This window comes from Madurella fahalii (assembly GCF_045866475.1).
Source record: "Madurella fahalii IFM 68171 DNA, scaffold_4, whole genome shotgun sequence".
Taxonomy (NCBI): Eukaryota; Fungi; Ascomycota; class Sordariomycetes; order Sordariales; genus Madurella; species Madurella fahalii.
Window position 1 is genome coordinate 680,088 of NW_027263974.1, and position 16,604 is coordinate 696,691.

The 16,604-nt window shown below is 54.6% G+C and overlaps 5 protein-coding genes across 5 annotated transcripts; 2 read left to right on the forward strand and 3 right to left on the reverse strand.

Annotated features, from left to right (window-relative positions):
- Positions 1–1,464: 1,464 nt before the first annotated feature.
- On the reverse strand, positions 1,465–2,043 carry MFIFM68171_07205 (uncharacterized protein; the record flags this gene model as incomplete). The annotated part of the gene is made up of 1 exon (XM_071062625.1): positions 1,465–2,043. One exon carries the CDS (start codon positions 2,041–2,043, stop codon positions 1,465–1,467), a length of 579 nt encoding a protein of 192 aa, XP_070918726.1.
- Positions 2,044–2,474: 431 nt separating this feature from the next.
- MFIFM68171_07206 (uncharacterized protein) lies at positions 2,475–4,109 on the reverse strand (the record flags this gene model as incomplete). Its single annotated transcript, XM_071062626.1, has 1 exon — positions 2,475–4,109. One exon carries the CDS (start codon positions 4,107–4,109, stop codon positions 2,475–2,477), a length of 1,635 nt encoding a protein of 544 aa, XP_070918727.1.
- A 1,795-nt stretch (positions 4,110–5,904) lies between these two features.
- Positions 5,905–9,377, forward strand: MFIFM68171_07207 (uncharacterized protein; the record flags this gene model as incomplete). Its single annotated transcript, XM_071062627.1, has 2 exons — positions 5,905–6,660; positions 6,732–9,377. 2 exons carry the CDS (start codon positions 5,905–5,907, stop codon positions 9,375–9,377), a joined length of 3,402 nt encoding a protein of 1,133 aa, XP_070918728.1.
- A 2,722-nt stretch (positions 9,378–12,099) lies between these two features.
- Positions 12,100–13,041, forward strand: MFIFM68171_07208 (uncharacterized protein; the record flags this gene model as incomplete). The annotated part of the gene is made up of 1 exon (XM_071062628.1): positions 12,100–13,041. One exon carries the CDS (start codon positions 12,100–12,102, stop codon positions 13,039–13,041), a length of 942 nt encoding a protein of 313 aa, XP_070918729.1.
- A 234-nt stretch (positions 13,042–13,275) lies between these two features.
- MFIFM68171_07209 (uncharacterized protein) lies at positions 13,276–16,454 on the reverse strand (the record flags this gene model as incomplete). Its single annotated transcript, XM_071062629.1, has 4 exons — positions 13,276–13,938; positions 14,011–14,538; positions 14,598–15,109; positions 15,173–16,454. The coding sequence occupies 4 exons, from the start codon at positions 16,452–16,454 to the stop codon at positions 13,276–13,278; spliced, it is 2,985 nt and encodes a 994-aa protein (XP_070918730.1).
- Positions 16,455–16,604: the final 150 nt, after the last annotated feature.

The following is a 16,604-nucleotide window of genomic DNA, read 5'->3' on the forward strand; positions in this document are numbered from 1 at the left end:
CTCCCGAGCCGGTACCCCACAACCTTGGGTATTCCAGACACCACACAACCCCCGAGAAGCCAACTCTCAGTCAACGCTTATCAAGACTCGTATTGCTAACCATCAAAACAGCTCCCCAACTTCGATATTAGCTGCTATAGACCAGCTTACTAAGGGTACGATGGCTATAATGCACCAGGTAGCCCTCCTTCAAGCAGAGGTCTCTTCGCTCCGCAAGGCCAACGAGGCACTAAGCAAGCGCCGGAGAGCTAAAAGAACACGTATACAGCTTGGAGGATCACTCACTGTACAGGATGTACAGGAGGTACTAAGCCAGGGGGCTCTGGGTGGGGAGGGAGTGCAAGAAACGCAGCCGGATAGTAGTGTTATAAGGGGGGGTCGTACGAAGGTTCGGTGCTGTGGCATATGCGGTAAGCCTGGCCACAATGTACGCACTTGCCAGGAGGCTGCAGAAGTATCTGATTCAGCTGTTTCTGATATAATTATAGTCGGTTCCTAGTATTGTTGTTTTGTAATTGAGGATAGTGTTCGTTGAGTGGTGGGGTGTGCGCAACTCGCTTGTCTGCGCAACTCGCTTATCAAATACGTTAAAGTTTGGTATCACTAAATTCTATCATTATAAACAGGTATTTCCGAGACTTCTAATGCTTATTACTAATCTATATTAGTTATAATGTCGTTTTACTAGTATAAACCAATAATTACTTAGCTGTTACGATGGGTAGCAAAGTAATACAACTCGGTTCCGGATGACGCCGCCTACCTTATCCTTTACAAAGGTTACTTTTCCGGGCGCGCGACCGCTCGTGTAAAAAGGACTCGAATCTGATGCAATTGATGCTCTGTTTGATTTCGGGCGCGATGGAGATGATATTTTCTATTGTTAGTCCAGCCTGCGGTATAAATGAGGTGCGCTATCGAGCCGACGGATATTGGTCTCAGGCTGCTAGAGATGAGGCCCGGCGAGCTATGCGCCAACCCGAGCATAGCAGGAAAGATGCCCGAGTATTGCGGCCCGGGCACTGAATGATTTGTACAATATGACAGCGCCTTGAGCGCCTTGGCACATCTGACAGCTTCCAGAACGAAGGTTGTACGAAGGTAGCCAGCAGAGCAGGGGTCTCTACCATTCTGTTACTGGCCTCTAGTAGTTCTAGGCGTACATGTAGTCTGATAATACCATAATCTCGGCTACATACTCATATCAAAGCGATGGGAAAGTAAAGGAACTGGCCAGTTCGCTCCAACTCAGGGCTTTATTTGCCGTTGGCTTGTGGCGCTAATGCTAGGTCGGTATCTGTTGACCTGCCATTACTTAACCCCGGTAACGTCTATCCCACTTGACAGCTAGATGTTCTTCGATTCGCAGCTGGGTGGGAATACCGAACGGACTAAGCGGCACCTCGTAACAAACCCTTCATCCGAAGTTAATAGTACCTACTCAGCGTCGAATTTCCCAACCTGCTAAAACGTTAAGCCCCTATTCTTAAATGGGATTAACGCTAGTATGACGGCCTGCACATAATACGCCGTTCGATCAATGACGTCGCCAGTCAACAATCCGACCGACCCGTTCTTCTGTTTGCTGTTGTTGCCCCCGAAAACCACGTCGTCCGCTTCCCCGAGCTCCAGCCCCCCTCTCACCAGCGTCGCAGTCTCCTCTGGAAGATAATACGTTCCCGTCCTCGCCTTTCCAATCTTCCCCTCTTTCGTGATCACTACCACCCACGCAAAGTTGCGCATCGACCCCGCTTCGTCTTCGTCGATCCCGCCTTCGATGCCCACCCAGAAATCCGCATTCGGCTCCAGGGCGCGTGCGTTGGCGGCGCGGTTCTGCGCGCCGAGGAGGGTGGTGGCGTCTGAGATGGGTTGATCCGGGACGCCGGAGGGGACTGAGACGCCTTGAGCGGTGTATGAAGTGTCGGGGAACATGAGCTTGAAACCCTTGAGGGCGGCGGAGATTTTGACGGGGTTGAGGGAGGCGGCTATTATTGTTTTGGGAAGCGATTGGGTGGTTGATGGAGAGGGTTCTTGGTCCGCCATGGCTGCAAGTAACTAGTGGCGGTACCTTGGATGGTAGGACGAGGAGAGTAGGAGCAGGAGTTCTAACTTTTGATAGGTGATTAATTCAGCGAATGGTAGGATGAGGTTCAGGTTCTTGGACTTTAGGATGAAAGACTGAGAAGCGTCTCGGCAGCGGGGATTTTCAATCCTATTAAACATGTTAGGGCTTCTGGGCTCTCAGCCCCGGCCTGACTCATGCCGGATCCCCGAACACAGCATTTTAGCGCATCACAGTGTTACTTGGGACTGCTAATCCAATAAAACGGCAACGCAGATTGCTGACAAATGGATGGATGTGCAGTTCTATACTCGTATTTCTGGTCATAACCACTCCTGCACATCGAAAATCAATGTAACCAATGCTAGCATAAAACGGAAGTCCCGTAACGGTCCCGGTTTTTGAACTTTAATCACTGAACGAGCTCCATCGCGAAGCTTTTGACCAGAACCTCCCCACCTAGCGCTTTGGTAGCAAAGTTGAACACCCCGTACCTGTATCCCGTAAAGTATCTCCAAGAGTTGCTCATGCCGAAAGCCGGCCCAAGGTTGGTGAAAGTCGTTCCATCCAAGCTGTACGAGAAAGTGGCTCTCCTCTCTTGAGTAGTTCCGAATGCAGGAGTGATATCGGCTTGAATGCGAAGCCAAACCTCGCCTCCGTCAATCGATGGGCCAGTAGCAGCCACTCTTCCTGTCGACGTCGTCTGCCAGGTTCCCTCAGCCAGGTTCAGGTTATCAACCATCACGATGGTCCACGAATTTCCGGTCTTGTGAACGCCAATGTACGCCGCGCGATCCCGGAACAATACCGCTCCCGCCCGATCGCCATCACTCATCTTGCTAACATCCACTCTGAATGTGCCTGTCGATTTCGGCCCGTGAATTCGGTGCGTTAGCGTATTCCTCGCGGCGAACAGGTCTCCGGTTACGCTGGCTGTCCTCAAGAGCAACCCATTCCCAGCCATCGCCCACCTCTCACCGTCGGGGTTGTGGTTCCACTCCCACGCATGTCCTAGCCTTTCCCCCTTGAACTCCTCTGCCACCTCCCCCATACTTCCCTCTACCGCTTTACTGGTGTTCACCGGCATAGGGTACTCCCTCCCCCACCGCCCGTTTGCATCCATCACCACCCTGGGCCACCCGTCAGACCCCCACACCATCGGCGCAACCACCGGTATCCTCCCACCGGGGTATGCATCCAAGAAAGCCACATAATACCATCTCCCATCAGGCGTGTCCACCACCCCGCCCTGGTGCGCAAACCCGGCGTTGGTCAAAGGGCCTGCGGGCCTCTCGACCAGGGGGCGGATGGTGTACGGGCCGAAGGGTCCTGCATCGGATCGGAGGACGTACTCCGAGTCCGCGGGCCGCGTGACGAAGATGTAGTACCTACCGTTGATCTTGTACATTCTCGCGCCCTCGATTGTGCTCCCATGGGTGTAGACGAGCTGGGATCGGGCCTCGGCGAGGTCGCCGTTGGGGCGGACGGTGAGCTGCGCGACCCGGATTTCCCGGTTCCCGTAGGCGACGTACATCGTCTCGCCCGGGTCGTCGTCAATGAGCAGTCCGGCGTCGTAGTAGCATGCATTTATTGTCGGGCGTGACGTCCAGTTCCATTTCTGAGGAGCCACCTCGCCGTCGTTGGCGGCTGCATCCGTGCCGGAAGCGGTCCAGATGTAGGTTCTGCCGCCATTGATGCAGCCCAGCCAGTAGAAGGTGTCCGTTGAGGCTCTGTAGCGGAGCGTGCTCGCCCAGATCCCTTTGACGTAGGCGCGTTGATGGCTGGGTGAGTTGGGCAGGTTGTATTCGGAGCCGAAATTGAGGGTCGGCACGCTGTGGGAGATGGGTTCCCAGTTCGCGAGATCGTAGGAGCGGAGTAAGGGCGCTCCCGGGGAGTATGCAAAGGTTGAGGATGAGTAGTAGAAGACGGAGCCAATGCGGAAGACATCTAAGTCAGGGTGGTCTTGCCAAATCACCGGGTTCGTTAAAGTTGCTGAGCTGGTAGGGGGTAAGAAGGGGGCAAGGAGGAGGAGGAAGCACAACCACATGATAGAACTAGTTTTTCTGGTTTTCGTCGGGAAGTAAAAGATGAAAGACAATATTCACGTCTCTGATTGCGATGTGCTTAACCATCGCTCGCCGTTTTGGTAGTTTTAAGTACCTGAGAAATGTCTCTGGAGGAATGTCTTAGTAGCACCAGATGGAGAAAATACAGTTTCCGGCCAGCTTCGTGTTTCTCCGCCAGTGCAGTTCAAGCGGGAAATGTTGTTACAAGCGCACCAATCACCGTCCGTTGGTGGACTGGATAAGGCAGGAGTTGAATGTTTGTCAACCACCGGCCAAGACACAAACGGAGTCGCCTCGGATAAATAGGGAGAGGCATGCTAGTAGCTAGTCCGGGGGACCTAGGTCGTATATCCTATTTATTAACGTTGCCCAAAGATTGGCGGAATCAAGACCTTACCACTCCAATCCAGTGATTAGGTTCTTGGTACACCGCGTCAAGTAGCCGATTGGTGCGTCAGGATAAATAAGCCATGCTTCTAGTAAGTATTTCCTATTCTGTCTCACGTCGTACTTTCCGCCGCTCACTCCGTCTTCATTTCAGCCCTCAAATCCGGATTATGCGGCCGAATCCGGTGGAATATCGATCGTACGCCTCCGTCTTGTTCTCCTTCTCGAGCCGATAGCGAATACCCCAACTTAGGTAAGAACACCTAAACGTCTCTAGCGCAAAATTAGACCAAATACACGGTCCCAAGCCCAATGCAAACAAGAAGGTTGGGGAGGCACGACACCGACCGGGTTTAGTAACCACTACCAACATGATGGTGCTAGTTTTTGGTGTTTTGTGAGATGAATCTCGGCATACGAAATTTCCATGTTCGTGCCTCGCCCAGGTGACATTGCTGATACCCGCACCCAGGGATTGGGTTAAGACAGGTCGCAGGTAGGTGTCACACCTTCAGGTTAGGTATCGGAGGGCTGAATGCTGAGGCAAGCATTCTCAGCTTGGGGTTGAACACACTTGTCAATGTAGGCCGTTGCTCTATAGTGCATAGGACAAAGCTGGACAGTAGAGCACAGGAAGTGATATTGCTTGCGTGAGGAACCAAGATTCCTCACTCCATCGCGGACACGATGATGGTATCTATACTAGGCTATCTAGAGGTAACTTGTACTCGCTTGTTCACCTTGAGATGTTCGTTCAACGAGCACTTTGCAAACAACGAGCACTATCTGATTGGTGCAAGGGGGTCTACCGTTTTCGATCCACAATGTGCACAGTACTGCACACTGTATGGGCTGTTCCCGGTGCGTGGCACGGGCTCCACACCAGATGCGGTCTGGTGGACAACCTGAACACTCCAGCCCTTTCTTGTTGCAGTGCTCTTGTGTAACTGAGACGAGGCTTCGAAACCAACGTTTCGGAGTTCGTAATAAAAGGAGTATTAAGTTAAAAGGGAGATAACAGGAAGGACTACCCAGTTGTTTTTCTTTTTAAAAAGTGTGAGGACCTGCAGGCCGCCATCATTGGTCAACTCGGGAAATCGGACAGGGTCGAGCAGCGCCCGACTCCCACCATGATGATTGGAGGACGGTCCAGAAGCCCCACAACAAGCCCCGCACAAAGTTGCAGGGGTAAGAGCGCAATTGAGATGATGGGCCCATTCATCGCTGCACCCTCCGCACTTCTGCAGCGACGAGCCCAGCCGCAATTGGCGCAAGCAGAGGTACGAGGTTTAAGTCGACGCCTCTCCCAGCTATCTCCAGCCATCGCGCCATGTCGGGGACATCTCAGCGGCACCCCACATGCAAAACGACGGCCTTCCCGCGAGCGCCATGGCCGAGTCGGACAGCAACAGCGGAAGCGTGACGCTGATCGAGACCGACGATAGGCGCGATGCTGCCCCGCGCCTTTGCCAAGACTGCAGAAAGATTGATCTCAGCATCGACAAATTCCTGATAGGCAGTCGGGCGCCAACAGCGGGCAGGATGACACAGCGGAGGTGGTGGAAGCGACGGGGAAAATACGCCTGGCCTCGGGAAGTGCCAAGAAAGTGCTCGGCACTGTGCGCACACTTCACGAGAGGAGCAAGATCTGTCGTGTGTGCGAACTCGCCTGGGGAGCGATTGGACGCCACAGCGGTTGACGAGCTCGCCCAAGTATTTCTCACATGGGAGGTCGACGGGCGCCAACGCGCACCGGGAACGAACCGTCTGGTCAACCGCACTCGGCGCATCCGGCTGACGTGGACAGAGCTGAGCGGCAAAGAGGAAAATGTCTATCTCGTCTTCGTCGCCCGGGCCAGCGCCCACATGCTCAACTCGGACGCCTACGCCACCAAAGCCACCCATACGCACTTTCTCGGCCGTGGCTCCTCCGAGACCAAGGAGAGGCAAGCGTTGATGAAGAGCTGGGTCGATCTCTGCGTCGACAAGCACGGCCCTGACTGCCAGAACAAGCACGGCGGCTCCTCCGAGTTCAAGAAGCTCCTCAACAGCACCTACTTTGGTGTCATCGACGTCGTCGACATGCAGCTCAAGCGGCTCCCCGTGACCAACGACGTCCCGGAACGCTACGTTGCGCTCAGCTACGTGGGGGGAAGCGACTTGCCGGCCAGGAACCGTACATCACGAAGAGAGAAAATGTCATGAGACACATTCAGCATGGCGGCCTGGAGAAGGAATGGGACAAACTGCCCCGAACGATACAGGACAGCATCCTGCTGGTCAGCCGACTGGGCGAGCGCTACATCTGGATCGACTCGCTCTGCATCGTCCAAGACAGCAATAGCTCATGGGAGCTGAACGCCAAGGCAATGCACCTGGTGTATGGAAATGCCCACTTCACCATTTGCGCTGCGGATGGCGATGCCGAGACCGGCCTCCGAGCCATTGACCCCGTTTTACGGACCTCCGAGCCCGGATCGTTGCGCAGCAGCGGTGGAAGAACAGTCTCTATGCCAGCATCAAGCTCGCTCCCGTCAGCGTCTCGCTCCCGCCACCGAAGCTCGTCGCCATTTCCCCTGGGAGTGGGCATTAACGGAAGCAGTCCGACGATGAGCAAAAGCGCGCACTTCCCGCTGAGCCAAGCAGCAGCCGAACTGAGAAAGCAGCAGCGAGCCGCCGACGCCGCGAATCACCCGCCCCTGGCAGCCATGCGCCTCCCTGGGATCCAACTGCTGGTGACACGACCCGCGGAAGCCGTCATCCAAGACTCGCCCTGGAACCAGCGGGGCTGGACGTTCCAGGAACGGCTTCTTTCCCGTCGATGTCTCATCTTCGCAGAAGGCCATGTCTACTTCCAATGCCGATCCGCTGTCATTTCACAGCACATATTCACCGACGGCGGCGGAGCCAACGGCTGGTCGTTGGACTGGACAAACTCTCCGCTCCGCACACTCGGCGAGCTCCGCCGTCGAGCGTTCTGGTTCTATATGAAATGCATCAGGTTGTACACCGGAAGGGACCTCAGCAAGCCGAAGGATATTCTCACGGCCTTCCAAGGAGCGGCATGGTTGCTGGAGGATCGCATGAAAGCTCCTCTCTTCTACGGACTTCCTTCCTCGCACTTTGACCTTGCCCTGTTGTGGATGCCGTTGCAAAAGCTGGAGCGTAGGCGACAGAAGCCGTCACGCCGTCATCGCAGTACAGGATCCGCAGCCACCGCCCCGCCACCAACTTGTACACAGGACGAAATGGGCAATTGCAGCTGCCGCCTGGAAGAGGACGACTTCGGGGCACGAGACTTTCCGAGCTGGTCCTGGTGTGGCTGGATGGGGGGCAAGGCGGAGTATCCCGTCGCCATGATCGATGGTTGTTTGCAGAACGTGCAAGAGTGGCTGTTGAACCACACCTGGATTCAGTGGCACTTTCGCGACCACGAGGGGAACTTGCGGCCGCTTTGGGATAAGGACCATCTGGCCGAGGACGGCAGCGAGGAGGCCCGGTGGAAGGGGTACAAGGGGAGAGCGGGGAGGCTCAGACCGAGATTTGCCGACCCAGACTCGGGACGCCGCCCGACAATGGCAGCGGGTGACAACAACATGCCCGGTTCACGGCCCACCGCAGGACGTGACGGCTGGCATCGATCGTCAAACCTTGACTATCTGGAACGTCTGCCAGCAGGATACTGCGAGCAGGACGAAGACGACGAAGATGACTACGCCCCTCAAGGTGGGGTCGTTGAGGTCGCCGTGGCCCAGGGTGGTTCGCGCAGAGTCGACATTACACCGAGCACAGATGCAGACCATCTGGATGTCCCGACCCAGAATGATGATTTTCAGAATATTACTCAGCCCAGACGGTCGCGCCGGGCATCGCGCAGAGCTCCCGAGTATTCCTCGACCGCGCCCGATATCTTCAGCTACCGTCCCCCCGCATACTACGGAGGTGGTCAGTACGGAGCGGCATCACCGTACCCCGCATCCTACGGCGTTCAAGCACCATATGGTACCTATGCAGCGTATGGACCCTATGCATCACCATTTGGCGGTCCACCGCCACCGCCACGACTAGACCATCGGCATGTCAGAATACGCAGCCCACAGGTCCGGCGTGCCACTGACCGCGCGCGTCCCGGAAGTCCCCGCCGCGAGGACCATAGGAAGAGTCGGCGGGTTCGAAATGACAAGCACGACGACGCCTCTTCCTCATCGCACACGATAAGCGACCCGTCGGAGAGCTACAGCGAAGAAAACAGAAACAGCGACGGCGACAGCGACAGCACAGAGCAGGAAAGACGAGGTCTTCCAGCCCGAGACTCTTACGGCCGACCGATTCGACCAAATGTCGCTGACCGCGTCGTCTCCAAGTTTACGGGACTTCTTCCCGACAATCCGTTTGGAGTTGACCGTGGCCCCTTTGACAATCGTCAAGGTTTACGTGGTTCCATGTCTATCCTGCAATTCTGGACGTGGCGCACCGAGCTGCTCGTCACTATCCGCGAGGACCAGAGCCCTCGGGGGGTGGGACGAGCGTCGGGGAGCGACAAGTTGTGCAAGTGCAGCATCTTTGACAGAGCTGGGGACTGGTGCGGCGCAATTACGCTGGCACGCGACTGGATAACAGGCGAGGAGGGCCAGCCACTGATGTTCATTGCGTTGTCCGACGCAAAGGGGTTTACCGAGGGCGAGTGTCCTGTTTGGAATTATTACATACCCAAGGAAAAGGAGGAGAGCGAGTGGGATCTATGTTTTGTGATGCTGCTCGGCAGGAACAGGGAGCGGGCCCTGTGGGAGAGGGTTGCGGTGGGAAAGGTCTTTCAGGCTGCTTTTGGAGATGCTGTTTGGGATGAGATTAAGCTGGGTTGATCAACCGATCCTTCCTCGCTTGCTTGCAACAGGCCAACATCTTTCGAAATCCCTTCATCAATCTCCCCGCAGGAGTTTGAAGATCTTGGAATGTAACCTTCTCGTCTCCTTAGGTATGGGACAGAATGGTGTACTGAGGCGTATGTTTGGCATCTTGAGGGGCCGTCAGCTCTAGAGTGTCAACACTGAGGAGACGCATCTTGAAAGCGCCTGCTGAGCTGAGGGATTGTTGGTAAAATTCAAGTTTTAGTTGAAATTTGAGCGGGGAAAGCAAATTGATCGCTGCTGCCTGCTGAGAGGAGTCAAGTCAGGTATGGATGGATGCCTTAAGGCGATCAAACGCTCGGACTATGTCTGGTTTGTCCCGTGATGTCAATTGACAGGATTTGACAGGTCTTGTAATCGCACTTATCTAGGTTGGTAGAGCGCCTGTTCAGCAGAGCTAGAACGGTAAGGCACATATCTGTTAGGAGGCTTTAATGTCTAGGTCATGTGGCATTTTCTTCGGAGGAATGTGAAGGAAACTTAGGTACATGGAACCCTAGGGTCTCCAGCCATAGGGCCATAATAGCAGGTCTGCAGCTTGCTACATACTGTCACGGCAATGCTAGATCAGTCGCAGTGGCTGCGGTATTTGTAGGTATAATTGTATTAGAGTACTACGAAGAAGTAAAAGAGTAGAAGAGTGAAATACTCCGCGCCTCAACTCCACCATGCCCCACCAAGATCACGTCACTACCTAAGCATGTGACGACGGCGGTAGAGAAGTCCGCCAAGGCCGTCACAATACCTATACTGGTATACTAAATACCATCCCAGTTTTGGTACCAGGATACTACGTACTATCTTAGGAATTGGGCTGGGACGCTATATGCTATCCTATAACATGTACTAGTATATACTAGAAACGTGGACACCACGGGGACACCGAAAGGAAACTGTAGCCGGGAGGGCTGAAAACGGGCCTTTGAGGCTGTGCATCGGCGGGGTATGGGAGCACTCTAACTCAGGGAGAATCAGGGAAGGTTCAGGACAAACCAGCCACAGCTCACCCCAGCTCAGGACCACGAACGAAAAAGGAAATTTCGTGAGCCCAGATTCGTCTCAGACAACCAGGCAGTTTCACAGCACATTGATGACCATCTCAGTGATGCTGAGGTGCTCATAGAAGCGGCCGGCACAGAGGCCTTTAGCTATGCGGGCTTCTTCTGGGACGCTGCTGAGGCCATGCGCGACTGCTGTGTCTCCTGCTGAAAGGCTACAAGAAGTCGGCGTCCCGGAGCTCTATTACACTTCCGCGTGTCGTTGAACCGACCCTTGATCCCCGTCCTTCTTCTGCCCCTTGGCTGGCAAAGGTATTGATCATAGCAATCAGCATTGGAGCAGCACCGTCCTCTACGGCTTACCACTTTCGCCATAGAAGTGCCATCGAGCTCCCCGGTGCCCTCTTAGGCAAGCTCAACCTGTTGAGTCATGAGGTTGTGCGTAGTTGCTTGCTTGCATAACTACGTAAGACGTATTGATACGAAGGGTGATGGCCCTGGATGTACAATGTCCTTTCCTGGGGCCCTATTACCCCCCGTATCCATCGTACCGATAATTTGAAGTGCTCATGGGTTGTATGGTCTGCCCATCGATTTCAGTACAGCCTACCCCATCACGATTTCCCTAGCAGATTATAGACGATATCTAGCAGATTCTCTTATCTGAACCAGCAATCACAAACCAGCTCTCCAAAAATCACCAACACCTCCCGGATGTCGCTCGCTCCTCCGCGCATAAACCCTCCACAAAACCACGCGCGACGGACGTCCCCGCCAAAAAAACCCATCTTCCCCAACCCCAAACCCCTACGAAATTCTCTCTCCATACTATCTAGTTGGCACTAGGATTGACGGAGACGTTGCTCGTGCTGAATCTAAGTCTAATAAGCATACTCCAGTTGCATTAAACAATCATGGTCCGTTGATTTTGTCGGCTTGGGTGCCTTGCTCATAAAGTCGATGGCTTATTTTAATGGGTCTAAAAGGTAAAGTTAATAATTAGTACATTAATAATAGTATTACCCAGTGTATTGTACTCGATAAATAATTCCGATTCAATACTAAAATCCATTCTTTTTCCTTTTCTTTTCGTTTTCTTTTTCTTTTCTTTTCTTTTTCTTTTTCTTTTCTTTTCTTTTCTTTTTCTTTTCTTCATTTCATCTTTCTTTCTCGTCTGAGAAGCCATGCTCGTCAGCGTGGTACCGGAATACGTTAGCCTTTTTCCATTTTAATCCCACATCACTGTTGTCGAATCCGTCTTCTCCGCTCCGTGATCCTCTCTCCGCACAACGCGGAAAGGTGCCACATCTTGGTGACTAGACTAACCCCCCTGTTAACTGTGCCCTCCACTAATAAACTTGGATAAGCCGGGATCCTGGCAGAGGCACAATGGAGCCCCTTGCTGAGACTGGAGCCTGAAGCCTTGACGGGCCAGTAGCAATCTCGTGTACTGTGGCTGCGCCCTAGGGTTGCATATAGCCGAGACCTCTGAGAGGCACCGCAGTACTATGCGTAGTAATCACTCATGCACCATGCCCCAGTTCTAATGCATTATGTCTGGTCAGTCACAACCTCACCCCACGCAATCATTGTCCCCCAGGTCTTCCGGATCGACGAGGCGGCTTGTCTCCCCTGTTGCGTTCTCCAAGTTACAAGACATTCAAGAAGAGCTGCGAGGCATGGATCCACAGGATGAAAGTGTCAATAAGGGGGACATGAGAGTCGAGGTTGACGATGGGTCTGACGATGATTCTAATGAGGACTTGAGCGAGGCTTCGTGCGTGATCGGGCTCGGAAAGACCGGCGACAAGGGCGAGTATCACACGCTCAACGACCCCTCGGCGCCCTATCAGCGAGAGAATGTTGTCGAGCGCCAGGACGTCCTGCAAATCCAATGCAGGTCCCGAGAGATTGTGCACGGCAGTCTGTCGCTGGACGAGGGCGCGGACGAGTACGCCACGCTCCTAGTGTACGACATCCATATGGATTCGACGAAACGCTCCCGTCGCATCGTCTCGGCCACGGTCAAGTTTGAGTTCAGCAGCAGCGAACCGGGCCGCCCGAACCCAAAAGTGCGCAAGATCGCTCCCCTCAGTCGCGTATCCCTCTCCGCGTCGACACAAGACGAGACGACCACCGTCGGGGGGGAGGTGAGCCTGGCTGCGCCGGATCTAGTGGCCAACGTGGGCACCACGGCCAGGTGGGAGAAGACAGTGAGCCGCACGACAAACGACGAGGCACGGGTGACGGGGCTCATATGGAGCGATGACTACGGCAGACCCGTCATCGCCAAATGGACCCTCACCGAGAACGGATCTATCAAGTCGGGAGTACCGAGCTTCATGCGATGCGCCATTCTGCTGGTCCGACCTGATGACAACCTGTTCGAGGGCAAGGTGACCATTGAGGTTGAGACAGACTGGAAGTCAAAGATCGAGCGCCTGTTTGGCACGACACCGCCGGATGATCCCATCCTCTTTGATCCTGCCATGGAGCCGACAAACAGGCTCCGCAAGACGGGTTACGACGTGGACAATCTAGGACTCATTGACTTACAGAGCGAGTTCGTGGACATTCGGTTCAATACTGCGTTCACGCCCGGGAAGGGACACTTGGACTGATGCGTCTTCATCCGGAACGCCTCTACCAGCGCGAGGAATTAGGTATACAGGTTGCACTGTGTTAGTCACTATAGATAGTAAGAAGCACTACATCAATAACACCAAAGCACCCAATATTCCCATCACTGAGGTGTCTAGAGTTGTAATCTCTCTGGGCCATGCGCAGAATAGTGCATGCTTCCTTGTTTTGTGTCGGATGTTCTTCTCGTTCGCAGTAAATGACGTTACCGGCCCTTACAGCATCACCCTCAAGCAGAACCTGGCTCCAAGCCTCGCTATCGCCTCCACCAGCTGAACCGGATCGTCATACTTATGTCTCTCATCCACAATGGATCCAAACGCTTCCCAAACCGTAATGAACTTGTACTTGCTCTCCGGACTCGTCCCAATGCTATTCCGGAACGCCTTGGTCAGTTGGTCGTACCTCTTCAGAGCCTCGAACTCCCTCCGTACTTGTGCCTTCTCGGGCCCCGGCGCGTGCCACAGCCTCACTTGCACGCAGTACAACACCAACGCCGCGAAGCCGGCCGCCAGCGCCGTCGCGACCGATGACCCCGACACCTCCTTGGCGGGCCCAACGACGGCCCCATCTAGTATCTCGACCCGGTCGCCCGGGAAGGTAAAGTGCACCTTGTCCGGGTTGCCGACCCATGCGTTGGTCTCGCCCGACGGCCCCGCGGCGCCAATGGTGAAGATACGCTGCGTGGCTTTGGAGGGGTACGTGTCGGTTTGTTTGGCGCCTTGGTCCGCTGCCGAGCAGAACATGAGGATGTTGGCTTTGTCGGCGTCGAGAATGGCTTTTTCGAGTTCCGCCTTGACGCCTTCGTCTTCCGGGGGATCGATGGTCCATGACATGGAGATGATGTGGACCTTTTTCTTCACTGCGGCGGCGATGGCCTGCGGGGGGATGATTAGCTAGGGGAAGACGCGGACGAGGAAAATGGATGGGAAAGGGAGAGCGGTACCTACCCTCGCAGCGCTTCTGGCGGAGATCTGTCTCACGCCGTCAAAGGGATGGTCTTCCAGCCGCAAGACATACAATTGGGCTCGGGGACACATGAAGTGGATGAGCTTTGCCATGGTGGTTCCGTGTCCGGTTGCCGACGCGTAGTAGGGGTGGTTCAAGTTGTTCTCCTCATCGCGAGGACAGAACGTTCGCCCGCCCAATAGCGGGTATTCTAGGTCCATTGCATCCACGCCATCGTCGATGAGGGCGACGCGGATTGGCTCTTCGATGCTTTGAGACATTTGCCGGTACTCGTTCAGCTGCTCAGCGTTTAACAGCAACCCCCTGAATTTCTTCATACAGTCAATCCATGTGTGCTTGCTTGTCTGCTCGTCCTTGATGCCCTGAGCCCGCACCGCGTTGTCCGTTTGCCGCCTGTAGGCGAGCCCATCGTCGATGATGAGTCGGAGGTCATGCCTGAGGCCGAGCCTCTTGATACGTTCGCTAAATTCCTTCACGTACTGCTGGCTCCGCTTAGGCGACTCTAACCCCTACGCAGTACGTCAGCGCCTTGCCCCCAAACAACAGATATCTCGACGTGTAAACGTACCTTTTGGATGTGGAGCCTAACTGTCCGCAACTCACTTAATTTCTTCAGCCCGCCCTCGTCACTCCAGCCCCTGAGCACAGCATTGTTGCCACCCCAATACAAGTGGACCTCTCGAACGCGCGGTGCAGCGTTGTAGATTACCTCGGTGCACAAGTCGGTCTTCTTCCAGTCCCAGACCTCAACATCTAGGTTCCTGAGTGACTCTTCAATAGCCTCGTCGGTGTGCGGCGGGCTGAGCGAATCATCAACGACAACCTTGAGGATCGTCTTGACCCCTTTCTTTCGCAGGCCGTCGAATACTTGGACTAAGTCTCGGCGCCCGCTGCCTTCGTTGGCGAGCCGACTTCTGTGTATCCGCTTGGCGCTTGGTGCTTCGGCAGGTGCCTCGATCTTGATCTTGGGAATGGCGACGTACTGGAGCGCGTCCTCAAATTTGAGCTGCTTGAGGAGCGCTTCGAAACCGGAGAGGGTCATGCTGCTGCGGCCAGAGAGATCAAAGTAGAGCTCAAGATCTGCAAAACTGTGTTAGCGTCGTCCTCTCTCGGGTTGTGGGCTTGAACAGCGAAGCCACTGACCTGAAACCTTATCCCTCCCATAAAGTATGTCCATACAGGCATTATCACTGCGCGAACGTAGGTAGTGCAACTTGAGAAACCTCTCCACACCCTTCACGACGCGTTCGTCAACCTTGGATTGCTTCTTGGACTCGGACTTCCCCTTCGCCTTGGTAATGGAAGCCGATGGCTCCGTAGCGACAGGCGTTCTCAGAGCCGAATCATCCCCGCCAGCCATCTCCAAAGTCAACCCGAACGGGACCGCCGACCCATACTTGGCTCGGCTATTCGATTGAATAACTAGCTTCGGCCGGGTCTGTTCCTGCTGGCCGGGGGCGGCTATGCCGTGATTGGGCGTCCGCTGCGGCGAGGACGGCCTGCCCGCCTTTTTTGGTCCAGGTCCATTCTTCGCAGGGTCGGCTCGACCGCGGTCATCTCCCGGGTCGCGGCTCTTATCGCCGCTAGCTGCCTTGGCCGCTGCCTCGGTTGCGTCCTTTGCCGCGTCTTCGACAGTCTTTTTATGGTGCAGGTAGGGCGAATTGCCGGCGCGGTTGAAGTCGCCGTAGGATAGACGGACTTCCTCGTCGCTGCGAGCGACGATGTCCTCGATGATAGATAGCTGATCCTTGCGGCAGCGCTTGTACTCAACAGCGAGGTGAAGGATCGTATTTCCTTTGGAGTCTTTGAGAGCGAGGGTTTTAGGGTCGGCGTTTTGAACCATGGATTTGAAGTACTTCAGCTTCTTTTTAATGGCGAAGTGGAGATAGCATTGGTTGTTGCTCGGTCTGATGAAGATGGAGTTGATGTTCCGGTGAGCTTCGCACATCCATTCCACCATTTTCTCCTTTTTGAGGTCGATAGCTTGGTACAGAGGTGTTTTGCCGTCCCGGTCGCCTTTTGCGAGGAGATTATTGCCGTGTTGGACGAGGCAAGTTACCAAAACTTTCATCTGGTCGTCTGATACCGTAGGTAAGTCGGACTTTTTGTCATCCAGGAGTAAATGCAAGGCCGTCGGCAGGCTTTTGTCCCCCGTGTCTGTAGCCAGGTCATGGAGTTCTTTGGACTTGAAGGCTGCGAGACAATCATCCCGTGTCAGGTCTATTGCCCCATCGGCAATTTGCTGGAGAGTTCTTTTCAGAAGCGTCTCGACCGAGACCCTGGCTCGCTTGACCTTGATGTCGTCGTCGTCATCGTCGTCGGAGCTGTCTTCCTCAGATGAGTCCCCGGCTCTCGCCCCCTCATCTTCGTCTTCTGGCACTAGCTGATGGATTCTTTCCCGGTCATCCTCTGCGTCTGAAGACATGATTGACTACAAAGGTACTAGGGACGCTGGGTGGCGGAAATGGGCGGGTGTTTACTGGAGACGAGGCAGCAGCGGTGCAGATCAAGGAGGGGGAATGCGTTGACCATGCCTCAGTACAGCGCAGTCCCCCCAGTCCCAGGCAGCCAACGC